At 44.7% G+C, this 27,360-nt stretch overlaps 1 protein-coding gene across 3 annotated transcripts in view; it reads left to right on the plus strand.

Annotated features, from left to right (window-relative positions):
* The window catches only part of LOC147426700 (uncharacterized), a 118,618-nt gene that overhangs the window by 21,124 nt on the left and 70,134 nt on the right, over window positions 1–27,360 (plus strand). For 2 of the 3 annotated variants that reach the window (XM_086498610.1, XM_086498611.1), the window contains exons 2-7: window positions 4,607–4,843; window positions 4,923–4,953; window positions 6,487–6,671; window positions 7,567–7,726; window positions 23,547–23,643; window positions 24,448–24,620. In XM_086498610.1, the coding sequence (XP_086354736.1) occupies window positions 4,607–4,843; window positions 4,923–4,953; window positions 6,487–6,671; window positions 7,567–7,726; window positions 23,547–23,643; window positions 24,448–24,620 (883 nt within the window). The remainder of the gene's footprint in view (window positions 1–4,606; window positions 4,844–4,922; window positions 4,954–6,486; window positions 6,672–7,566; window positions 7,727–23,546; window positions 23,644–24,447; window positions 24,621–27,360) is intronic. The other variant, XM_086498612.1, reaches the window with a different exon arrangement.

The following is a 27,360-nucleotide window of genomic DNA, read 5'->3' on the forward strand; positions in this document are numbered from 1 at the left end:
CGTGTAGGCTGGCTGTGGAGGTATGCCTCTGATGCTGCATCATGGAGCGTCTTTGTTAGTATCTGAGTGAGTTCATCTAGTGGTCGTCTTGGCTCTTGGGTGCATAGCTGTTTGTAAATCTCATCCATATACACAGAATCCGTCTCCCTCATAAAGGTATACCGAGTGTGTGGGGACCTCTCCTAATGGAGCTGTGCTGAACTGAAACGTCAGGGTGAAAGACAAGATAGCATGATCAACTTCTACTCCAACTGGCCTAGTGTCCACCATGAAATCTTGAAAGAATGGAATGAGACCTGGCTGGGCCATAACATAATCCACTGTGCTGGCACCATGTCGGTGTGGAAAGCAAGTAAAACCTCCAGCTGTCGAAAATCTTTGTAGGCCATTCAAATTGGCCAATCTATGCGCGGTTCCCATATCCATCAAGTATCTACCATACTCAGTGTATTCCTCATCTTGTGATAGTCTGGATAGACCCATCTCTGTAACATCCAGCTCCCTAAGCATCTCCTCGGAAGTATCATAAAGTATTGTCTGATGGTGGGCAGTCCTAGCATTGAAATCCCCTAGTATGATAATGTCACCATCCTTGGAAAACTCCCATATGTCATTATCCAGAATATCAAAGGGGGATTGTCCTCTAGGTGAGGCATATACTGACGTACTAGGAGGAAAGTAACAGATAGCAATGTAGAGGTATCTGCCCATCTCTGCCCTGAGCCTCACCCACATGTACCTAGCCTATTCATCCTTGCGGGCTTTATATATCAATGGGGCTGTCTCCCATCTATATCCGCTCACTTGTAGCATGGATTGCCCAGGGGCTTGATGCGTCTCAAAGTAGAAAATGATGTCTGTCCCTGTGAAGCTATCCTCAAAGGCCCCTACATCAAGACGGAGTGACCCATTACAATTCCAGGTTGCCATCTTTAGTGTGGTCCCATAGGTCTTGCACCGTCATGCGGGGCGTCGCTCCAATATCACCACCTTTCCATCCCTGTAAAAAGCAATCTTCCCCTTTTCCCTTGTTGCTCTAATTTCCGGCATTACTTCTTGCATATGAGTGATCTGCGAGAGGGTGAGGTCATCTCCAAGAAAGATGCCGGTCTTCTTTAGAGTCTCTCTTCTTCAAGAAGTCCTTCGCTTCCATGGAGGGGAAGCGGAGAATGAGTGCCCTTTCCTTCGAGGTTTCTCCGTTGCTCCCATGTTTCTTAGTGCCCACTTTCCAAGCCCTCGTATGCGTCTGCTTGTTGGCCCCTACCACAATCGTGAGTTCTTTCACCTCTTCGTCCACATTATCTTGGTCTCTGAGGCCACATATCCTTACATGTAAGGCCCGCACACGTTTCCTTTGCTCCTCTTCTAGTGTCAAGTTGATCGTGGTTGGTGTGGGGGTGGGGGTTATTTCCTTGCCTTTTCCTTTCTTGACGATCTCGATCCATTTTTCGGCCTTTTCTGCATTTTGTTGGGTCTTTGTGATGACATCTACCCACGAGGTCGTCATTGCTTTTTGTTGCTCCCCACCTTCTTTGATGGCCCGCACTTGTTCCTTGATCGTGTTAAGCTCTTCAATTACTGAGGGTTGAAGCTCTTCCTCTTCGAGGACATTCTGCGATTTACCTCTGCAAGCTCTTTCTTGAGTAGTGCGATTTCCTCATCTTGGGCCTTCACGCGATCCTCGAGTATATGTATCGTGCTTTCCTGTGCTGCAACGCGCACGTCGAGTACATTAATAGTACCTAGGAGGTGGCAGTTGATCTTGTTGATGGACTCGCTCAATTCTTCTTTGCATTTTTGGATGGCATCCTCCACCGGGTCATCCTTGCCATTCTGTTTTCTCATGATTGGAAGGCCGCAACAGGAGAGGGAGAGGGGTACAAAAGTGAAGAAGAGGTTTTGTTAGTCTCTCTACGTGCGCAGAGACACTCTCTGTCACGAGGACGTGGCAGTTATTAACCATGTCACAGAGATGTGGCAACTGCTAACCTTGGTTGTTGGTTTCTTTCCAACGGGGTTTATTTTATTTGTTTAAGACCCTCTTCTTGAAGTAGCAAACGGTCGGACATTGTATGGCCAATGTGAACGGTAGATTCACCCGCAGACGGGAAGTGGTCGGCACTGGAATTCGTATGGTAAGAGGATGTCTAGGCTCAGAGCAAGATCATATAGGTCCCCCCGTCGCACTTAGCAAGTTGGTGGATACTAGGAAGTGAACTCAATTAAGGCGTAAAGTCAAGGTGGGACTACCAACAAAAAGTATCCGACAGCTGGGCCACATTGCATTTTTGGATGCGGTCCCAATGAGGATAGATGGTCAGAAGACCAGTGGGAGCCCAACGGAAGCATCTCCTAAAATTTAGGGAACTGCTATTTTGGGCCACGAAATGTGTTCGCGTCATTACCTTCGGTATGACTAGGGGAACACTTTACAACTCTGTCGCGAAGTCAACTGACGCACCAGTTGAGATATTTTTAGCAGGGAAAGCCCAAACTCGGAAACTGGGCGACGTGTCAGCTTGTGAGCGATTCTGCCACTTTGGGAGGCAAAAACGAGCTGCATATCAACAAAGGGGGCGCCATTTTCAGCCACAGGCGGATTGCAACAGGTACAGAAGCTATGGAATGCTTACCTTGCCCTCTATGTATAGTATGGTGACGGGAGTGATGCCCCGCACGCTACATACTGCTCTCTTTCTCCCCTACGTGCAGTTATGTGATGCCCCACAAGAGGGCTACTCATTTGACTGATGTACAGTTGTGTGGGTTCATGCTTTTGTGCTGAGGCAAGAGCCTCCTTGAGCAGGAACAGGGGTAGCTAACTGCTGCTCCAAAGCAGGCACTGGTGAGGGTCATAACCTCACCGTACAGGTGCAAAATCAGCGCTGTGTATGCGCTGTAAATTCACTGTTTTTCAGCCATACGGACGCCAGGATCATTGGGAATCGTGCCCCACTGGCAAAGGACAGTTAGGGGACTGTTTGGGGCTGAAAACAGGGCAAAAACCAGTAAATACAGCGTGCTGAATTTACTGTTTTTGGACAGGAATCAGAGGGTATACGTCAGTGCAAGCGAGTTCCAGCAGGGGAATGGGTTTCGCGCAAGTTTTGGGGCTGTTATGCTGCCGAAATTTGGCCAAATCAAATGGTATCTAGGTGGATACACGTGAAGGATTCCCAGGACCTTACCTTGTAATTTACCCTCCTAAAGAATAAAGAAATACCGAAAGGGGCGCCAATTTTGGGACCTACAGGTTGTCGGCGTCTGCTCGGAGCATTCTAGCTTCCGAGCCGTGTGTGTGTTTAAGTGTTAACTCCCGTCGCAGGTTCTCTTTGCAAAGTGCTCTGTGTGTGTGTATAAAGTAAAGAATTTCGGGTGAAAGCCAACGCCTACCGCCCTACGGGCCGGTTACACTCTCTCTCTCTCTCTCTCTCTCTCTTTCTCTCTCTCTCTCTCTCTCTCTATGATTGTCTCTGTCTCTGGCTTTGTATGGCATAGCCGGCATATCCTGCTAGCTGCTGGCATCCCTCTGAATCTACTAGTCTCAATCTCAAGCTGGTGTGAAGATGTCAATATCTGACAATGGCACATCGTAACCCATGAGATAGATGTGTATCCATATAGCTGGGTCAAATCCCACACCCATCCCGTGTGAGTTGGAGAAGATGCTCTCTATAGAAAGTCATCTTCGTGCCCAACTCCTGTGTCGGCTCTATTTATGTCCTCCTAGTGTCCAGTTGGGTGAGTTCCTAGCGAATGAGTCTAGTAATCTCCACCCGTGTAAGAGACAATGATGGTGCATCAAGGGAGTACTGGGAAGGGAGGCAAGCTGCCCATGCTGAAGCCATGTATCTGTAACCATGATGACATCTGTGCATACCAGCATGATGTGTCCCCCTATAAAGCTAATTGTCTGGTCTCAAGGGTCCCCCACTCAGTCAACAGAGTGGTGTTTACTTTTGGATTGCACAAACGACTTGTACAAGCTGCGTACTTTGATGCTCATGCAAGGATGATGAACCCTTCCGTGTAGATCTAACTGCCTGGCCACTTAGCTAGCTGTCCACTCTCTTTCCATCTCCAATCGCTTTTAGATGTAGCACAAAGTCACTCCGATGATTGTATGTACCTCTTGGGCTGATGTGGAATCATCATGTTTCCAAAAATGCCACTTTGTTGAGGGGAGTGTACGATTGAGGGGGACTGTAGTGGGAATTTTTTGTGGTAATGTTGATGGGGGTATGTTGATTTTGAACTTTGTCCATGTTGACGGGCATGGTGAAGGAGCTACAGGCATATAGATTCTGAACTTAATTGAGTGGAGAAATCATGCATAGTTTAAGTAACAGCGGGCATGAATGGCTACCTTATTTAAAGGGCAAGGCTTGCAAATTCTGGGCACTCTCCACTCCTTTGTGTGCGCGCACTTGCGTGTTTTGGGTGGGGAGTATCTTTTGAGATTATGAACGAGTTTTGCCTTCACCTGGATGGAGACGAGTGGAAGAGAATGCGGGTAAAAGTCTCCTTTGTAAAGTAGTCAGTAGTTCTATGAGGCTGTTTTCAGTCAAGTTTCATTTTCAAACTGAAGAGGAAAATTTGGGTGCAGGTATCAACAGCAGTGCAGCATTTTGATGAGGTTCCTGTGGATCCCTTAAGAGCAATTTCTGCACAAGATTCCCTCTTGTGTGTGCCAGGAATAACAGTTCAGGAGAGGTCATGTCCTCAATCAGTACTCAACGGGACGCTAGATGAGTTGGCAGAAACTGCTGCAAAAGATTGGGAAAATCATAGAGCATCTATTCTGCGGAGGTTCTCTTCAAATGGCACGATTAAAGTGTCAGCGGTAAGTTACAGTAGGTTTTCCCAAGTGAAAGCTGCAATGACTGCAAGGAAACTGAGTAGAGGTGCTTTTATTGGTGCAGCCCTTGGACATTCTTTCAAAGCAATTGAAAGGTCTGCTTTCATTTAAACTGACTTACATTACACAGATTTCAATTGTTATTTGTTCAAATTGCGCATAGTGGAAAGTTATCTTCTAGGCTTGCCGTAACTCAATATTTGCTTGTGTTACGGGGCTGTGTAATTTCTGCAAAACCTTTAATCTAGTAAGAAGTGTTTGTGCATGGTCATGGTTTGTTCTTCACAAGAACTGGACCATAAAGATAAATCTTTCAAGCGTTGATGTTTCAAGCACACTGCATCATGAGTGTGTAAAGATTACGGACGCTTTGGTTTTTTCACCTTGTTAGGTGTAGTGCTGCATCTTGGTGAGCAATGGCTGAGTCAGGCCATTTCTAACGTGTGACCTGAAGTAAGCTGAATGTCGTGAGTGCGGTGGGCCTAACATTGAACCTGCTGCCACATGCTGCTTTCATTTGAACCCCCAACTCCACTCTGCCCCTTCTCTCCACTTGGTGTGCATTTTCCCTTTGATCTGCTTCCCACATCACAAGCTTTTTTTGTTTGCCTCCCACGCTGCTCTTTTATCCTTGTCTTGAGAGTGTCTCTACATTCTCACACATCTCCGACCGCTACATATTCTTGTGCTTCGATTTTCCTCGCTTATTTTCTCTCTTAAAGCAGTAGAATAGGGGCCTGTGCCAACAAGAGGTGTTCCCAAGGGAGGGACCTTGTCCATCCTTACCGAGTCTCCACTTTTGACTTTTCCTCTTATGAGGGAAAAGCGTGACTACAGATTTAGGTTGAGAGACTCCAGAGGGATGACGTAATCAGTTAGCAAATTGAGAACTTTGATCTTGCTTTAGGGGCACATGCTGGCCTGACGTTAGCAAGATCTTTGATACTCAGCCCATGGACTGCTGCCCGCTGCCTGCAGTTACTTTTATGTGAACTTTCCAAGATGGTGAAGCAAGAAATCTCATGGAACCCCCCTACGAGCTCACTTTTACTCCCGAAACAGTATGCAACCTTTGTATCATTTTCTGTCTGTACTCCATAGGCCACTTGCAAGTGCAAGTACCCTGTGCGTGCATGCTTTTTGGGACTCCCAGAACAGTATGAAACCTTGGTATCTTTTTCTGAATTTCTAGAGAAGCAATGGATGGCCACCAGTAAGGTGGCAGCCTACAAGTATTCTCTCCACCATACAGTAGATCATTTGCATATAGTTCGTAAGGTCCCATATAAGTGTTCTTTTTCACATGCTGATATGGTTTTGAGAAGTTTCCTTTCAGTTGATTGCTTAAGTTGCCTCTACACCTCCAGTCATTGAGGATAGAAAAACAAAATCAGAACACAAAGCTGTCCGAATGGCTGGAGTTTGGAAGGCTGTTGGGAGGCTTAATACTATTATCTTCAGCCTCTTGTGTTAAGTGCTGCAGAGTATATAAAATAAGTATGCATTACGAAAGTTCTAAATTTTGAGGACCTGAAAAAAGAAACAGAGTGGCTGATATTGAATATCAAAGTGTCATTCTGGAATATCTTTTCCTCTTGCCTCTTATAGCTTGTGATGAATTCATGCAGGGCGAGGAAAATTCTCTGCTTCAGCACATTTACAAGAGCTGGATGAGATGAGAGGAGGAGCAAATGATGATGCGGAAATCATTTCTCAAGAGGAGTATGTTTTCCGTTTGCGAGAGCTAAATGATAATATTGCTGATGCTTGGAAGAACAACGAGCGTGTGGCTACTCTTAGATTGGCAGTAAAGGTTTGCATGCTTCTGCATTTAAATGCTTTTAAGCTTAACTACTGCAGATGTAAGTGTGTGTTTTTGTTTTATGTTTTCCCACATCTCAAACTAATGAAAGTCTTTCATCTGCTGTGATACTTTGCCTTGTGTAGGCTTTTTCTCTCTTACCTAGTTCCTCTCTTACCTAGAGATTATCAGCACCTAGCTAGTTGACATTAGTTGTGTTAAAAGCATCATGATTGTAGATGCAATTTGTTTGATTATGCAGCTCACCAGATCAAGCACGTAGCTGCAGTTTAAAAAGAGATTTGAAACCTCTTACATAAATCAAAGTTGCATTTAAGAAAGCATGGTAAGTATAAGATACGGTGCACAGCTTACCTCCAAAAGTACTTGATACTCTTTTCTGCATACTTTTAGTCGCATGGAATAGGACCGGCTGCGTATACTCTTAGGGTCCACTTGCCTACAAGCAGCACTCAACACTAATAGAAACTTCAGGAAATCTGATGCTTGACACATATAGATGGGTAGCTGTTTGTCAAATATTAAGAACGGCCTTCTGTGAAGAGAATTATTTTTTAGTAAAGCCATGACCTCAGCATGTGTACCATGAGGCAGATTTGGCATGTTGCAAGGTTTTAGGTGAGAGCATGAGGATCTGGATCTGTTTTCCAGACCCAAACCAATCAGAAGCATTCATTCAACTCCAAGCAGGAATTTTGTATGAATTTGGTATGCCTCCACAATTCACCAGCCCAGGGAGGCATTCACATTAACAGGAGTATTCGGTTTTCTACTGTTTGTTTGTTTTTGAGTTGAAGTTTCAACCTTTGATTGAATTTTTTTAAATTTAGAAGCCCAAAAAGAACATTTTTCTTTGTTCCATTGACTGTGCTTACCATCTATCTAGGTGGCTAAGCTTCTTTCTGACACATCCACCCCAAGATTTTATCCCACCTTATTTATCTTGGCCACGGACATTCTGGAGACTATAGGAAATTTGGTCTGGAGACGCATTAAGGGAAAGGCAGAACTGGATGATGATGGAAAGCTTATCAAGCCTTTGCCAGGTTAGCCTTATTTGGTTCCTTTGGCACTTACAATCAGCTTAGTTTTTGTTTCATGATTTTGTTAACTTTGTGTTGCTTCCTTTGCATGCATCAAACCACAATCCTCTCTGCCCGAAGAGTCGAGCTGAAATTGAGTGTAGAAGCTTCTCTAGAGGAGGGGGCAAGCTGCTGCTCTAGTGTCAAGTCAAGGCAGACTTGGCAGCTAAAGTATTGCACTCTCTTTAGGGGAACAATCAAGAGTGGGTGATAGACCGATCAAAAATGCAACTGGCTTGTGTCAATTGATCAGTGCACCCGAAGCCACACAAAGTCTCAAGAGCTTGCTGGCCCCTTTGCAGATTAGCCTCCTTTGCCGTCCAATGCAATGCGGTGTCATCAGCAAAGTCCGCATCCAAAAGCTCCACTTCACGTGTAGGCATATACAGTCCCTTGAGCGCAACGACCTGAGCTGTGAGATCGCTAGGACTTTACGAAGAACAAGAACAAGAAAGTTGCAACAGGGCAGCCCTCTAACAGATCTGGTCAACACAAACCTCGGCCCTTCCCCCCCGCCAATCAGCAGTTGACCATGGAAAGTGGAATAGACCCCTGAGCCTTTATGCTAAGTTTGAGAGCCAAGTGGGGCTAAGTACATAAGTGCCATTATTGTTGGGGCCTATGGAAGATCAAGTAAACGAGCATTCATGATTAAGTTAGCATAAGTACACATAACAAGAAAATGAAATCAAGAGAAAACTTTATTACTGAACGAGATCCAAGCAAGTACAGAGGGGCTCTTTTTATAGCCATGAGCTAGGCTTATGCATGGGTAGTACAATGTATAGTACAACTCACAAGAGTCCAAATGGATGTGAAAAGGCATCCTTAGGAAGAGGGGTCGATTCCAGAATGAAGGGGCTGATTTGGGAAGTCATTAAATGCATTAATTACCATCTGATGTCATGTAATCTCATTTCATATCATCTATATCATGTGAATGTCCTAATGGTAGGTTCATAGCAGTGTAACAGGGAACAGGCGGAACATGGTCCAAGTGTTCCAAAATGGCGTTGCGGACGAGTCCCTTTCGCGAAACGAATTCTAGAACAGAACGTCGTTCCGGAACAGGGTGTAACCGTAATGGTGTTTCGGAACTGATGGGAATGGGGCGGAACGTGTCACGTGACACATCCAACCCTATGTGTCCGTGGACAAGCTACAGCATGATCAGGGTTCAGTTCAGTCAAGTCAGTCTAGAATAGGAAGTGATCTGGCACTTTTGTGAGTCTATTCGTAGACCGTGCATGACCAGTCACTTAGTGTAGATGCATATCCTCTGGTTGCACACAGCATGATCATAAGAATTCCCATGAGAATCCATTAGAATCCTTCAGGGGAATTTTCCAGTGCATTTAGCCTATTTTACCTATTTTTGTCATTTTTCACTTATTATTTATAAGTGACTTTTGTTGGAAAGTAGGTAGGGCAAATTGAGTAAGTTTGTATATAAGCAAACCTAGACTAGCACTATTTGGCAGAAGAGGCAGCAGGAGCACCTTGCTCAACAGGCAACTTCTCAGCAAGACCAACCCCCGCGACAACTTTGGCGTTTTCTCTCAACAGAAGGCCTAGCGTTTTTGCACCAGATCAGCCAGCGTTTTTACACTTGCAGATTCCCGGCGATAGTAGACAGCAGATCAGCCCTAGCGTTAGTAGATTCCCACAGCAACACAGCAAATTTCCTAGCGTTAGCAGATTTCCCCGCAAGGTCAAATTTCAGCCCTTTGCAGATTCAGCATGCAGCGTTTTTCATCATTAAAGACCAACAAGATTCAGCCCTAAGAAGGTAGCAGATTCAACCCGAAAAGACCTGAGTTTTCAGCCCTAAACCTGCAGATTTTCAGCGACAAAGACCCAAGAAACAGTCCCCCAAATCAGCGTTTTTGGACTAGTCGCAGATTTCAGCCCATAGCGCTTTTGGACAGCAGTAGAAAGATTGTAGATTTCGGCCTTAGGTCGACTTCGTCATCACCGTCGTCATCATCGACATAGCCTAGACTTGCATCAGTCTCATGCATACAGTTTGTACCAGTTTGTGCAATCATAAGTAGACCAACTCTTGCCGACGAGAGTGGGGCCTTCGGAGGAGGGTTTTACGTCTCTGGTGTCGTATTCTCTTCTCTCTCTATCTCTCAGTCTCATACACTTGCACACACAGTGTCCATTCACTTTGTTTGTGATCATAGCATTCTCTCATTAAGAATGGAAGGCTCTACCTCAAAGTTACCTGGAACGGGAATGGGGGCCTCCGGAACGTTTCCAGAACGCTCCCCCCCCCCCAAAAAGGCGGAACGGGAACGGGGGCCGGAACGGTAAGTTGAAAATATGCTTAAATTAGGTTGGATTTGACCTATATGCTAGTAGAGAGCCATGCACACCCATTAGTCCAAGTAGAATCCTATTCAGGCATGCTCTGCAATGATTCTTCAGTCTTAAGGGCCAAGGCTTACACACGATTGCGCAATACACATTACATGAATTGGGATCATCCTTCACAAAAGCATCTTGAATCTTGACTCTTCATAGAAAGAACATTAACTGAGAGTTGAAGAATAAAATCTAGAGTCCATACTCTACACAAAAGCTTGGAGGAAAAAGATGGTAGATCATAGATTATAAAGATGGCTTACAAGGCCAGCCAAGGCGCTACAAAAAGACATGTAGAGGCTAAGAGTGCTAAATAACAACTGTAAGAGTCAATAGGTGACATGTCAAGACTCAATCACTCATATGGTAGTGCAATACAAAAAGGGGGCAAAGCCGGCGGCCACAAAGGAAATAAATATAAAAAACCAATGAGCAATGAGTCATGACTCATGCCTGAAGTTCACCTCTAGGTAGGGGCAGAAGAGTATCCCTCCTCCCAATTTGTAGTGGAGTCCTGGACGTCGTGAATATCATCCCAATCCTCCCGCATAGGCTCATCCTCATGCATAGATCCTCCTGCCTCTCCAAGCACCTCTGTCTTTGGCTTCATCTCCCACTGTAGAAAGGGATCTGTCACTTTGGATGCTGACTTGCAAAGCATTCTTAAGTTTGCACTGACAAAAACAAGGTCATTTGCTTTCTCCACTCCAAGTCGGTTCCTCTTTCTAGATGCAATGTGGCTATATACACTCCACAATTGCTCCAAGCAAGAGGAGCTAACCGCTTGGCTGAGAATGCGAACGGCAAGTCGCTGAAGATCGGGACCATCTGAACCATTTTCTTGCCACCACAAGACGGAGGAAATCTTGGTGCGATCAATTTGGGCATCGGCTGTCCCAAATGATCCTCGCATATCCTTGTAAAATGCAAGCTGATCCTTTGGAATAGGCAACAATGCCATGGATGGACCTCCTCCTAGTGTCGCTCCATCCATCCGCAATGAGGGTCACGCCATACTTCGTCCATTGCCTCTTCATGTTGAGGGTTGCCATCCCCACAACAGCTTTCTCTCTATCGAGTAGAGTAGTGCGGAGGGCCTCGGAAGAGGGTGGCACGTAGCGTGCCCCATACTCTCCACTCCTTGTGCACATGGTCTTGAAGTACTCCGACCTAGACATTGCACACAAGAGGTATTAGTATTTATTATTTAATTGAGAATGAGAATGGAGATGATTGATTGTATTGAAAATGATAGTAAGTCTTATCGAGCCTTTATGAAGGGGATGTGATCGTGATAAAAAAAGTGGGCAACACTTGCATCCACATCCTTCTTCCTTTTTGGATCCCAAGTGGTATGTAGAGTGTGTTGTTGAGATTTGGGGGTGGAGACCGGAGTAGTATTAGGCATTGAAAATGCCGATCAAAATGATGTCGCCGCTGTCTCCGTCGTTGTCGCATTGCTATCACCACCAACCGATGAAGAAGGTGTAGAAGAGGGAAAAACCAAGTTGTTGGGGTCGATTGCGGAACGCTTAGGCCTTGCCGCTTCTTTCTCTTCTTTGTTGGCTTTCATGGTGGCATCCTTGGCTTCAAATTCCTTCAACCGTTGCTCGTTGACGGCCTTGCATATTGCTACTTGTTGTCCCTCAAGCTTAAGGGGGTGAGCACGGACTTTGGTTGTACCGGTTTGCTGTTCGAAGCCGCATAGTTTGCACTTCCATGCGCGTGCACCACCGGACTTTTCCAACACTCAGGAATGCACTTCATCCCACCATGATGCTTCGTTCTTCTTCTTCTTGGCACCCAAGGGATCACGTTCACTTGATGCGGAAGCTTGCACCATAAGTGATGAGACTCGAGAGAGGAAGGAACTTGAGAGAGAGAGAGAGAGAGAGAGAGAGAGAGAGAGAGAGAGAGAGAGAGAGAGAGAGAGAGAGAGAGGGGATGATGGCGCGGTAGAGAGTGATGGAGAGGTGGAGTCTTGATTCTTGAATCTCAAGCTTGAGCCTTGAGGCTTAAAGCCTTGAGGCCCAAGGGAGAGGAGAGAGGTGATGAATCATGAATGAGAGAGATGGAGAGGTGGAGCTTGAAGCCTTGAGGGAGAGATGGAGAGGTTGCGTCAAGCTTGAGCCTTGAGGCCCAAGGGAGGGAGAGAGAGTGCCTTGGGAGAGAGAGAGTGCCTTGCCCAATGCCTTGGTTGAAGTTGAGGGGCTTGCTTCGTTGCCTAGGGTCTTGGCTTATTATATAGGGAAGATCTCCCCCCAAAACCCATGGCGTTCAAATTTCAAAAGACCTCAAAGTTTCAAACGTCTGTTTTTTTAACCAACGGACAGATTAAAAAAAAAAACCGTTCCGCCCGTTTCAGGGTCCGTTCCGGGTCCGTTCCGGCTGCCGTTCTTGTGAGCGTTCCGGCAGGCGTTCCGAAAACAGGCCATTTCCATTCCGAGTGTCCGACCCCCTAGGGAACGTGTTCTGGGAACGGGAGGGGCTCGTTCCGCTCGTTCCTTGTTACTCTGCTCTACCTTCCGTAAGAACAAAAGGAACCTTGAGCACAGTTCTGAGCACTCATCTTGAGCAAAGCGCAAACATTCATTCCTGTTAGGTGCAGCGGAATGAATGTTTGCGCTTTGCTCAAGATGAGTGCTCCGAACTGTGCTCAAGGGTTCCTTTTAGTTCTTATGGAAGGGAGAGCCTTCCGTTCTTAATGGAAAGTGTTATGATCACGAACAAAGTGAATGGACACTGTGCGTGCAAGTGAATGAGACTGAGAAATAGAGAGAGAAGAGAGATACGACACCAGAGACTTGGAAAAACCCTCCTCCGAAGGCCCCACTCTCGTCGGCGAGAGTGGCCTACTTATGATTGCACAAAGTGCTACAATGACGATGCAATGGAATGATGCAATCTGGGACTATGCCGATGACGACGACGACTTTAGGGCTGAAATCTGTGGTCTTCTAACTGCTGAAAATCTGCAAATCTTTGGCTGTTTTGGGTGGCTGAAAATGACTGTTTTGGCTGTGTTTTTATGGCTGAAAATGGGGGTTCTTCTGCAACCAATTAGGGCTGATTCTGTTGCTGTCCCATAGGGCTGAAAACGCTGACAAACTGCTGTACTTGAGGCCGAAAATAAAAAACACTGGTAGGTCCGCTAGCGTTAGTGAAAACGCTGCCCTGTCTGGGTACTGCTGGCGATCATGGGGAAAACGCCAGGGCTGAGTATGGCGATGCCAAGCAGGAAACGCTAGGCTTAACTGTGGATGGCGATGATGCAAGGCTTGAAAAACGCAAGGGGTCTGGGGGTACTGCTGGGGAGGTCCAAAGACGTTAGGTTGATGGGTTCTTGCTGAGAAGGTGCCTGTTGAGCATGTGCTCCTGCTGCCTCTTCTGCTAGAAAGTGCTAACTTGGGTTTGCTTATATATTATCTTAGCAAAATTGCCCTACCTACTTTTGTTGGAAAGTCACTTAAAAATAATAAGTGAAAAATATCAAAAATAGGGAATATAGGCTAAATGCACTTGAAAAATCCCCTAACTGATTCTAATGGATTCTGATGGGAATACTGATGATCATGCTGTGTGCAACCAGAGGATATGCATCTACACTAAGTGACTGGGCATGCACAGTCTACGAATAGACTCACAAAAGTGCCAAATCACTTCTAATCTAGACTTGACTGGACTGACTGAACCCTGATCGTGCTGTAGCTTGTCCACGGACACATAGGGTTGGATGTGTCACGTGACATCCCCTCCTTTTCAAAGTGAGGTACCGGTACCGAACTGTATGGCGTCAAGGGAGATCGCCAATAGCATCCGGAATCCTGGAAGGGACTCTTCGCCGGCCCACTCTGATGTGTGGGTCGTGCAGTACTTGAATTTCATAAAGGTCTGCAACGCTTGGTTCTTTGGGCCGCGCCGAAAGCGACACAGTCTTCTGTGGCTCCTTTGATGCTGCAACTTCGTCTAGAGACCTGCTTCTTTCGTCTTCAAGAATCTCCATGGCTGAAAATTCCTGAAACCATTTCCAACACAAAAACATGGACATACCCATTCCATGTAAGGTGAGTGGAAAAAATCTTGTCTTCCTCAAAGATTGTGCATGCAATGTAGATGAACAAAGAGACGGAGTGCCAAATCGTTCACCACGCACACGTAAACAATGAGTTCGAATCTTTTCTTTCGGATCTAAATCAATCAATTGTGGCAATTCACAAGGGAAATACCCATGCTTGATGCTCATACTTTCATGTGCTCTTTCTACAACTATGTCATGCCAAGGAAGAGACATGGAATGTGACTTCCTTACATACATACTTTTCAGCTTTTCATGAGAAATCCGCATACATTCGTGCTCATCCATGAGAGAAACGTGCTCAACATACAATATGTCATGCCTAGGAAAAGGGATCACATAAAGTGGCTGACTAAAATACAGGAAACGATCACTAATGAAACACTCGAACAATGCGTGCGTATCAATCATGCGAACATATAATACTTCCTGTGAGGGTTCTTTGGACCTAGGCTCGAGAGCCAAGATCGGTTCTTCGTGACTGATCGCATCTGCAATGAGGTTAGCTTCACTAGAGAAAGTATCCACTAACACATCATCCTTGTGAACAATCACATCATTTTCATGCAACTCATCATGCTTGTGAGAAATCATGTCTTCATCATGCAAATCATCATGCTTGTCATTGTCATCCAAATCATCATGCTTAGCAATATCATTCAAATCATCATGCTTATCTTTGTCATCCAAATCAACATGCTCATCATTATCATTCAAATCATCATGCTTATCATTGTCAATCAAATCATCATCATGCTTCACACAATCATGCAAATCCTGTGTATCATGCTTGGGAGAAGAAGAGACTGAGAGAGTCTCCTTTTCCCGAATCTCTTGCATCGGTGCCTGCACTTGAGAAAAGAGTCGCAATATCTCTTGCATTCTTGCTGGCGATCATGGGAAAAACGCCAGGGCTGAGTATGGCGATGCCAAGTAGGAAACGCTAGGCTTAACTGTGGATGGCGATGATGCAAGGCTTGAAAAACGCCAGGGGTCTGGGGGTATTGCTGGGGAGGTCCAAAAACGCTAGGTTGATGGGTTCTTGCTGAGAAGGTGCCTGTTGAGCATGTGCTCCTGTTGCCTCTTCTGCTAGAAAGTGCTAACTTGGGTTTGCTTATATATTATCTTAGCAAAATTGCCCTACCTACTTTTGTTGGAAAGTCACTTAAAAATAATAAGTGAAAAATACCAAAAATAGGGAAAATAGGCTAAATGCACTGGAAAAATCCCCTAACTAATTCTAATGGATTCTGATGGGAATACTGATGATCATACTGTGTACAACCAGAGGATATGCATCTACACTAAGTGACTGGGCATGCACAGTCTACGAATAGACTCACAAAAGTGCCAGATCACTTCTAATCTAGGCTTGACTGGATTGACTGAACCCTGATCATGCTGTAGCTTGTCCACGGACACATAGGGTTGGATGTGTCACGTGACAATTCCGCTGCACCTAATAGAACGTGAGGCGAAACGGGAAAAAGTAGGCATTTGGGGGCATATTAGGGAGACATATTTGGGGTAGTTTGAGGGCAGCTTTAGGGACAGATTTGGGGGTAGTTTTGGGGTTGTTTAGGAGTTGACTTGGGACTGAGCTGAATGGAGGTAATTCAAGCCTTACTTTAGTCGACTGTTCCGGCCCCCCTCCTCCTCCCCGTTTCCGTCCCGGTCCGGACCCTCCCGATCCCGTTCCCGTTCCCGTTCCCGTTCCTGGTAACTATGGTTCATAGGCTAAAGCACATTCTCAGCAATCCTCCCCTTGGAGTTTAGGCTATGAAGAATGGAAATAGAACTTATGGGTGTCAAAATGGCTTATAGGTTGTCATGCCAAAGATGGCTTATATCATGGTTGTTGTGTCAAAGATTGCTCATATCATGGGTGCCAAATAAATGGCTCATTAGTGCCTAAAAGGCTTAGAATCATAATGCCATAATTTCTCATAAAAAATCCTCCTCAAACTAAATCGAAACCAAGCACTCCCAAGCTATCTCCAAAATAATACAAAAATGAGAGGTAGATGATAATCATGTGTGATTTACAAAATATGTGAGCCGGAGTCAAAGGAGACAAATTGTGTGCTCCCTTGATCTACTTCTTGTCCTTTTGCAACATTTACTTCTGCCTTCTTGTTGATGAACTTCTTTTTGGTTGGTCCTTGTAGAAACATCTGACAGGTGGATGACCCGTCTTCCAAAGTTACCCAGAACGGGACGGGAACCGGGGGGGGGGGGGGGGGGGGGGGGACTGTAGACTAAAGAAACACTTGCCTCCCTTCAGCTTAGCCCCAAATCTGCTCCCAAACAACCCCAAAACGGCCTCTAATTCTGCCCCCAAACCTGTCCTCAAACAGCCCCAAATCTGCCCCCAAACAGCCCCATTTACCCATTCCGCCCCCCCATTCCACCGTTCCGGTTACAGCCCATTCTGAGAGCCGGACCCGTCCGGAACGTCGTTTCGGAACATTAAGGCCACGTTCCACCTATACCCTGTTACATTGCTGTCTTCCCACAGTGGGTACACTTGTTGTTTCTGAAGCAATTCTTTGAGATGTGTCCAAGCTTACCACATGTGTGGCACTTGATCTTTAATGTCGAAGCTAGGCAAACTTCTCCCCTTTAAGTGGATTGTGCTTCTTTCCTATGCTTTCTCTCTTCTTCTTGTAAAAATTAATTACACTCTAGTGTGCAGATGCATGTTCATTTTCTTTGACTATATTGTCATATCGGCTGTGCAAAGCTTGAATGGCCTACAGAGATTTCCCGCTGCGGGGGGTTTTACATGCTTTCCACACAGACATGGAGCCAACACAGTGGATTATGTCATGGCACATCCAAGCCTCATCTCTAGTATCCAGGATCTCATGGTTGGACCCAGACCTGTTGGTGTGGCAGTGGACCATGCTCGTGTCGTTGACCATCTCTTTTCAGTTTAGTGTAGCACACAGGCTACAGGCAACAGCCCCTACTCGCTAAAACTTCACGCGGGAGACGGACTGTGTATACATAGATGGGATCTACAGACGCCTGTGCACAGAGGAGCCAGGGCGACTGTTGGAGGAGCTTACTACTATACTGACACAGACACTACATGATGCGGCAGCAGAGGCATACCCACATACCCAGCCTGAGCAGAGACGCCGTTCGAGGAGCATGCCCCAGAACAGTTGGTATGATGAGGAATGCTGGGACACTAGAGCTAGACTTCAGAGGGAGGTGCTTTTGGGGGACATCACTCACAGACAATCACAGATTGACTTCCGACGCCTAGTGCAGCGGAAGAAGAGGGCATTTTTGGCTCGCCTAGAGCAGGATCTATACCAGCTATTCTCGAGTCAGGATTCACGTGAGGCATGGCGGCTCTTTCATGAGCACTCCTCCCCCTTGCCATTACCTCTACAGAGGCCTGGGGCAAGTACGCATCATCTTTGTACACATTCCTAGACAACCGTCCCTTCCCGACCCCCCTGATCCATGCCCACACACATGTGCTTTTTTCACCGTTGAGATGGTGAAGAAGGCCATTGACAGGATGAGGACTGCAAGAGCATGGCTTAGTGACTGAGCATTTCATGCATGCTAGAGATCTACTAGCAGAGCTTCTAGCAGTTATGTTTAACTGTGCCATGTGTGAGGGCTTTCCTGATACTTGGAGCCTATCTACTATTGTACCTATTTTCAAGTCAGGAGACCCTATGCGGCTTGGGAATTATCGCACTATAATGATTGGACACACATTGGCATGGTTATACGCATCCATTCTTGAGCAGCAACTGAGTAGATGGGCAGAGAGGGAGGGGATACGCACAGTCGAGCAGACAGGTTGCAGGAGGGGTTTTTCTACTCTTGACCATATCTCAGGCTTGCCAGACCAAACTTCTTCAGGGATGTCACCTTTCAAAGACATGTGAGGGAATCGATTGCATATATGGACTGCAGTTTTCAAAGCTTCTCCCCAAAATCCATGAGAGAGATTAGTTGTGGACAGCATGCATCTCACCCTCTCACAAAGTGTCCTATTGAATCTTTCAGCCACACCATTAGAAGAGGGGTTGTATGACACAGTAAGCTCCCTTTTAATCCCCAAAATTTCACAAAATTTGTTAAATTCAGCACTTGTGAACTCCCCCCCATTGTCCGTAAGCAAGCATGCTTTCTACCTGTTTGGGTGGTCACAAATGCATGAAATTTCTTAAACGCAGCAAAGGCTTCATCCTTAGACTTAAGCAAATAAACCCAAATTTTCCTAGAATGATCATCAACAAAGGAGACAAAATAACATGCACTTCCCATAGACTTAGTAGGCATGCTACATACATCAGAATGTACAAGATCAAACACACAAGATTTATGAGAGACACCAGAGTAATAAGAACGCTTTACTTGCTTGCCATATTGACATTCATTACAAAAGTCAAGCTTTGTGCCTTTAGCATCAAGCTTGTTCAAAGTACAAAGCTTAGAAAGGCCCTTTTGGCTCATATGGCCAAGCCTCTTGTGCCACAACTCCATGTGAGAGTTAATTTCAGCCAATGCAATAAACTTGCCCAACACGGCTTTTCCATGCATGCAGTAAAGTGTCCCTTTCTTTGTGCCCTTTACAATCAGCCTTGAGCCTTTAGTCATTTTCCATGATCCTCTCTCAAACAAGATGCTGTAACCATGCATATCGATCTGACCAACAGAAAGCAGACTCTTCTTGATTCCTGGCACATATCTAACATCATGCAAGACAAGCTCATTTGTGCCATCTATGGTGAGATGCACAGTGCCAATACCCTCAATGGAACATGCATGATTGTTTCCAAGGTATACATGGCTATGCTTGCCTGCATCAAAAGTAGAGAAACACTCCTTGATAGGAGTCACATGAAATGAAGCACCGGAATCAACAATCCAAGTCTGGGATAATGCATCATTGACAGTCAACAAAGCATCAATAAGATCACTTTTGGTGATCTGCATGTCCTGTGAATGAACATTAAGAGAGACATCAAGGTCATAAGCATCATCATCTGACAAAGTGGCACACAAGATGTCCTCTACATCTGACAGCTCCTCAATCACAACACTAGAAGCCACATTGGCCTTCTCTTTGTCCTTTGAGCTATCCTGTGCATCTGTCTTTACTTCCTTCTTCTCTTTCTTTTTGTCTCCGCCATTCTTTTTCCGTTCTAACTCGGCTTTATAGTACCTGCAATCGGGTTTCTTGTGATTGCCACACTGATAGCAAGTCACATCACCCTTGCCTTTGCTGGCATTTCCCCTTTCCTTACTTTTACTCTTACTCCTTTGTGCATCGACATTCTTATTCTCTGTCCTGCCTCTAATCATGTTGGCAGAGCTGACTCCCTCTCCACTTGCTTTCCTCTTGATTTCCTCATTCAAGATAGAACCCCTAACACCATCAAAGGCATGAAACCACCAATGTTTCCCATGACTTAGGTAAGGTCATAAGCAAGAAGATAGCTTTCAACTTATCATCAAAAGGAGGCAAGCCTGAATCCTGTAACTGCGATAAAGTACTTGCAAACAACGACAAGTAACGACAAGTGCTCTGCAGTACTCTTGGACTCATCTAGTTGCATGCCAACAAGTTTTCGCATCAAATGCACTTGGTTGACAGGCATTGTATTCTCATATATTCCCTATAACTTCTCCCACACATCAGAAGCACTTGTGAGACCTTTCACATCAATGACCGTCTCATCGGTCATGGCCATTTTAATGTATGTAACGGCCTTCCTGTTGAGGCTAACCCATGCTTCATCCGTCATTTTGTGGCTTTACATGTTCAAGAGCCCCTTCACAATCCTTAAGAAATAGGATTCCCTGGATCTTGTCTTTCCAAAGGTTGAAACCCTGTTCCATCGAACCTCCTAATCTCGAAGAGATTCTCACATCCAAAGAAGATGAGGCCATAGTTACACGAATAAGAGGGCTAATACGCTGAATTTTTGGGCAAAATGCAAAAAAACCGGAGTATAGCCTCACAGAGGTGTGCACTATAGCTCCAAATGGTCACAGGAGCAATTTGGGGCAAAATGTCGACTTAGGCACAAAAAACAATTTCTGAAATTTATGCGCAAAAAATTTCAGCGAGCGAATTTATGCTAAAAAACAACAATTTTTAGTTGTTTTTAGCCTCACAGAACATACATAAGGCTATGCACAGCTTTTAGAAGCATGTATGAGCAAAAGCCCCAATTTGTAGCATCAAATTGCACAAAATTGAGTCACAAATGGTCATACATAGCCAAAACTTGTCAAATGTGCATAGATTGCATCAATTTGCACTTTCCTCAATGTAGGCGTATCATAAAAACACTTGCAAAAACCTGCATAAATATGAAATTTGCTGGAAACACCTTTTTTGGGACCTGTTTTTCGGCAATTTCAGTGTTTTCGGGTAGCGGGACCTAGCAAAGATGTTCCCACACCTTAATACATGATTTGCAAAACTTGTATTTTGCGGTGATAACCTATAATTTGCTGATTTTGACCTAATTTCAGCCTGTTTTAGGTCAATTTGACTTGCCGGCGATGAAATTGCAAAATCTCACGTGAAAGTTGACCTCCTTGGCTGAAAATCAGCGTTTGCAGGTGTGGGAGCAAACCCTAATTTGGTTCTGATACCAATTGATGAGTGCGAAGCGGTGTGTGCAAGTGATAGAGCACGCGAAGAAGTGCAGGGCTTGTGCTTCAGAGAGGGGCGACTGCTTGCAGAGTAGGGAGTGCTACAGATCGAAGAGAGAGTGGGAGAGAGAGCACGATTTTTGAGAAGGGGAAGATTAGAGTGAGCAAATTGGCTCACACGTTCCCTTTATTAAAAGTATAGGACCAATTTAAAGTTAGTGGCCAAGTTCACATTGAACTTGGCCAAAGGTTAATAACCTTTAAAAAATATACACAAAGGGGGCCATTTAGGCCTTTAAACCAACACAGCATAGACAGATTGCCTCCCTTCCAGTACTCACTGGATGCGCCCTCTCTGACTCTTACACAATCCGAGATCACCGGCTCATTCGCCAGGACTTGACTCAGCTAGACACCAAGAGGACATGGATACAGCCAGCACATGAGTTGGGCACGAAGATGGCTTGCTACAGAGAGCATCTCCTCCAGCTTACGGAGGATGGTTTTGTGACAAGGCCCAGATACATGGACACCCACTTGTCTCATGGGATACGATGTGCTATTGGCCGGATACGCACATTCTCACACCAGCTGCGGATCGAGACTGGGAGACACAACGAAGTCCCAGCAGAGGCCAGGACATGCCCCTTGTGTGACATTGAGCCTAAGACAGAGTTGCACTACACATGCCATTGCCCCGTCTACTACGAGATACGAGGTTGCTTCCATTGCTTGTTCAGAGAGGGCTTTGGACCATTCTCTAGAGTCATGCAGTACGGGGATCAGAGATGCCTTCGTTTGTTTTTGCTCGAGCTGCGCAGACACAGAGAGCTTGATGAGAGGAGAGGCTAGCCAGTCTCAAAGACAGATCACAAACTTCTTTAGAGCTGCCACTGGACACCCGGAGGAGTTACTACCACAGTAGAGCTCGTCGCCTCACACCAAGGCACACTGATCGACCGAGCGACTGAGCTGGGGAGATCTAGATGCCCACGATTGCGGAGGACTACATAGCATCGACGGAGGCTGCATCAGAGGATTCGGATCACTTTGGCTCGACATGCACGACGCCCGGTCAGACTACTGACCATGGAGGAGATTGATGAGATCCGCCAGCGACCGATGTTGGATCTCCTGTGATCTAGCTATCCCAGCTAGCTGTTTAGCTGCTTAGTTCACACCTAGCAGTTCAGGATTCCATACTATTTTAATTTGTCATTTTGTCATCTTGTTACTCTGACTTTGTATCAGATCCACCACATTGTAACTTTCTGGTCTCATAGTTCACTTTGGTCTTTTGAAGACGTTAATATAACATTTCATTTCATTTTTCATCTCTCTCTCTGTGCGTCGTTGTGTGGCCGGAGGCTACGGGGAACACTGGCCGCTTGAAGGAGCTCTTGCTATGTGTCGGGGGGGGGGGGGGGGGGGGGGGGGCTCAGAATCCCTCCCCTTTTATAATAGTATATAGATATAGATGAAGGAAGACCTACACACACACACAAAGGAAAAAAAAAAAGAAAAAAGAAAAAGTGATGCCATAATCTCCACTAATCAATGCTTAACTAACCAAAGCTATTAGCGGCTCATGAGACTTACTACCCAAGAACATAGTGGCACTATTGATTAGAGAAGCTCACTAACACTAGGTAAAATAGTCCTAATAGGATAGCAATGCACTAACCTTTATTAGGCTTTGATACCACAAGTTGGGGCCTATGGATAATTAAGCAAAGTAGCATTCATGATTAAGTCAGCATAAGTATACATAACAAGAGAATGCAATTAAGAGAAAACTTGATTAGATCCAAGAGAGCACAAAGGTTCTGACCATGAGCTATGCTTATGCATGGGTAGTACAACTCACAAGACCACATGTGAGAAGGCATCTCTAGGAGGAGGGGTTGACCCTAGAACGTAAGGGCTTATTTGGGATGTCAATACATGCACCGAATTAGCATCTAAGTCATGTAATTTCATCTCATGTTATTTATATCATGTGAATGGCATAACGGGTAGGTTCATAGGCTTAAGCCCATTCTCATGAATTACGGGTTAAAAAAATCTACTTAAGACAATATAAACTTTTGTGACCTGAATTGGGGATTTGATGTAATATTGTTTAAGTCTCAGTGTAGAGAGGAGGTGCAAAGTGTGCAGCAATGAAGGTAAAAGAGTTAACTAGTACTTGACTCTCAAATATTACATGCTCTCTTGTGCACCTCTCTATTGGGTCAGTTCTTTACGAAGAAACAGCAGAGTGCAGAGTTGGCATATGCCTTGCTTAGAGTGCAAAGCTCAAAGCATCTTTTGCTCTGAAGCGTTAATTTTAAACATGAACCTGAACTTGCTGTATCTGACCTGAACTTACCACATTTCTTCTGCATTGTATCTTAATTGTTCAGCGCAATATTCTTTTGTTTTCTTCTTCTTTTACTCAAAGAAAAAATGCATGATAGGATTTGTTGAGCTCCTAATTGCGCTTTGCTTGGCTAGTTATATTCCAGTTTATGAAGCATAGTTCAAGACGGGATGGCAAGTGGGGACGGGAAGCCCGAAAATGGGCGTCCCCTGTGACAATGAGATTCGTCAGTGATAGATCAATACAGCATGTTGTCCTGTCCATTTTGTGTCATATGTGGTAAAGTGTACTAATTGACTTGAGCAATACTTTATGTAAAGTTTTTGTGCGACTTGCAGAAAACTTTACTGCTGATGATATTCGTCAAGAGGCTAAAGACACCTGCAGCAATTGGTTTTACAAAATCGGCTCAATTCATGAGCTTCTTCCACGAATGTAAGTTTGCATTTGTGTCTACCTTTAGTAATACATTTCTCTGTGCAATTGTTGCACATAAATAACTCGTTTTAAGGATGTTCTTTTGAGTTCGCACAGATTACGTTTGCTTATCGTGTATCTCAAAGTAGACTTAAGTTTATGTTGTGTATGTCTCATTCAGCTTTCTGACATATCAAAAGATTAAAGCTTGTAACAAAGAACTGCCAGCGAAGTTCTAGATGAATTTTTTTCTATACTACTTTCACCATTTTCTACGTTAATATGATTGACAGGGTTTAGTAACCACATATTGATTCTACTGCTCCCGCCCACTCTACCTCAGGATAGGCCTGGTAATAATCTCAATAGTATCTAAGATGAATTGAAATTGACTTTGGTGGATGTGTCTTGAAGAGGACTTATCTTTTGTGATAAGTTATTGTTCTTTTCAAAGTACACTACTAGGATATAGCCTGCTAAAGGAGATTTTGTGAAAGATTTTTATGCATAAAAATGCAGAGGTCCAGTAGCTGCTATCAAACAATTCATTGCAAAGTTGCCCCATTGTTGGTTTGCTAGACTGTGAGCATGACTATGTTTTTTCGTTCTCTTATCTAGCTTCACATTCCTCAGGATCTTTTCTTGTATGCATTAGATTCGGTTTCTGAAATTGTGTCATGACAAATTGTTGTGCTACCCTGGCTTTCTGGTGAACTGTTTGAGACGATTCTGTATCGTCTGTTTGGGGGATAGCTCTAAGTCATCAAAGGACGAAAGCAATGGGTCAAGTTTGCAATAATGCATCATTGTAATGAATTGCAGATACCTTGAGATTACCATATTACGCTGTTTGCACTTTCTTCAGAAGGATCCTCCAATACAAGAATTTCAGCGCCTAAACATGATGATAAGAGGTTTGGGTGATCCTTTGGCATCTGCATATGCCCGCCTTTATCTAGCTCGAAAAGGACAAAGCATCTTTCCTCGTGAGACTGGTATGATGTACTCTATACCGTATACGGCAACTTGATTGATATTGTATGGTACAAAGTTTGCTTGGTCCTCTTTTGTGCATTCAAAGCCTGACTGTAAGTTGGTGCCAATTTTGCAGCATTTTCATGGTATTATGAGCTTGCATGTCAATGCAGTGTTGGCATTAAGTATCCAAATTTATTCATGAGTGTGACTTCCCTTATGTTGACCAGTAGCACACCTGCAAGATGTACCCTGGCAGCCTAAGTGCTTTTGCCTGGAGACATTCGTAAATTTCTTTTTCCTCTTTAGCAATTTAAGAGGGCTCTAGTACTGTGTTTGTTAGGGTCCCATAGATTGCATGAATGCTGATACTACAGCATTTTACCAGGCTGTGAGATTTAGCACAAAATCAGGCCGGCCTTCAAGGTGACTGATTGGATGGCGCAAGAGGAAGCAGTCTGAGTGAGAGTGCTGTCAGTCTATATGCACTTCAAATGATGCCGAAGAACATTGGATGCAGCACTCTTGCGCGGCGCTGGAAGTGCTAGCGGATGTAACTCACAAGCTGCACCAAGTATGGCGGAGCTTCAATGAGATTGTGGGTTATGGAAGCAGAGTCAGAGACAGAGGCAGCTAGGTAGACAAGGGCAGACACAGCCTTCTTTTGTCTATAGAGGGTGGAGAGATCAGTGTCACATAGTGGGGAACAGCCTTTTGATCAACCACCAGAGGTGATTGATCTTGTGCAGGAGCAAGAAGCTCCATTGGATCAGCTGGTGTAGCAGCAGCATACCCTTCAGCTCACATTTGTCAATTTAACTAAACTATCACACTGACAAATACTACGGTTCATTAAACACATTTTTCATTCAAACAGCCCTTCAAACTGTATTTAAGACATTCTTTCAAATACAAGGGACTTATGGGATCAAGTCCTTCACAAGATAAGTGGGTATCTAAATCGCGATCCATCCTTGGGTGTCTTAAGACTCCTCCTGACATTATGTACAAAACAGAGCATTGCTCTCTTGAGTGTTCAACCTCTACTTGGAAAGACTAAACTCCGAGCAAGACTAAACTATACAAGGTTTATTTTTTAATTCGTTTACACATAATTAATCCATCCTAACATGCATAATCTAACTTTAGTAGAGAGATTTTATGAACAGTTTACAATACACAAAGATAGGGAGTGATGCACTTATCAATTAGCAATCGAATTATAAAATGAAATCACCTTTCCTTTAAATTTCCACATTTTGGATTTGCCTTATGTAGGTGTTTGAGAGTCGATTCCGTTGGTGCTTCGCTCCCTTGCTCTCAAAATTGTTAGAAGTACAAGTGTATATGTGTCACACAGAAAAATGACGTGGCAGCTGGTCTGACAGGAAAGAGAGCGAGAGAAAACCAATGATGATGTGGCAGCAGATCCCGGGTAGGCTGTACTGCTGATGTGGCACATGGCGATGCTTTTGGCCTTAGTTTTGAAAGCATTGACTTGCAGGGTGCCATCTACTGCTTTTTGGTGCCAACTTTTGTTTTTGCACTTGAAAACAATCTATAGTCCAGACACGAAGTGGCGGAGTTCTACTTCCAGACGCACCAGTTCCATTCGTGTGTCTGCTGTGGATTTACGGCCTTGCCATTGGCTTGCTGGTTTTTATTGGAGCACTTTGAATCTCCTTACTATCCCTGTCAGGATCTTAGACATGAACTGTGATCGTGATGACTTATTTAGCCATCACATCCAGATTGGACTGATCTCTCATTGATGTCTTGATGCTTGTCACTTGGGACTCACATCATTGAGATAAAATGGTGCATCCATTTCTCCTTTCACACATACTCAGACAAAACAACAAATGTAAGATTACATGAATCATTCAGTTGTTAAGGAATTCCTAACCATAATCCCAAAGATTATGGCTAACTTTTTATCTACATACCATAAAGTCACCCAGTAGAGTAATGTCAGCCTGTCAGCATCCCCAAGATGGCAGAGAGAAATTGGTTGATTCTATTCCCTTCTTGGCAATCTGTGACAAAGGAGTGGAGTGGCTCCCCTCTTGTGAAACATGCACTGCACTAGATTCAACCTGCTGATTTGACGTGCACTTTTAGAATAGTTGGGCTGCCACTTTAATCGGCACCGTGCAAAAAAAGAGCTTTGCCACATCAAGCCCCTAGGCAGTCCATGCCACATGTTAGTGGATACAGATTGGAGACAGCTTGCAGAGAGGAGACTCGATCAGAGCATAGAGGATAGGGCTCAGGAGGAGTGGCAGTTCTATCTAGAGGGGAATTGTATCCATTGATATATATAGCTTGCAGGGATGAGCATGCTAGGTACATGTGGGTGACATTGAGGGCAGAGACAAGCAGATACCTACATCCCTATTTGTTATTTTCCTCCTAGTACGTCAATGTTTGCATCACCTAGAGGGCAGTCCCCCTTTTCTATTTTGGGAGTTTTCCTGGGATGGTGACATTATCCTCCTACGGGAATTCAATGCTAGGACTACCCATCACTAGACAGTATTCTATGATACTTCAAAGGAGATGCTAAGGGAGCTTGATGTTAGAGAGATGGGCCTATTTACATTCTCATAGGATGAGGAGCTATCACAAGTGATGATGTGGCATGTGGTTGGACAAGCCCAAAACAAAGTGAATGGATGAAGCATAGACCGTGGGGCCCGTAACCCTAAAAGACATAATCTTGAACCCTGAAGGAGATTTCCGTAAAATGCGCTGGCGCAT

This window comes from Adiantum capillus-veneris, chromosome 24, assembly GCF_014529385.1.
Source record: "Adiantum capillus-veneris isolate H3 chromosome 24, ASM1452938v2, whole genome shotgun sequence".
NCBI classification, from domain to species: Eukaryota; Viridiplantae; Streptophyta; class Polypodiopsida; order Polypodiales; family Pteridaceae; genus Adiantum; species Adiantum capillus-veneris.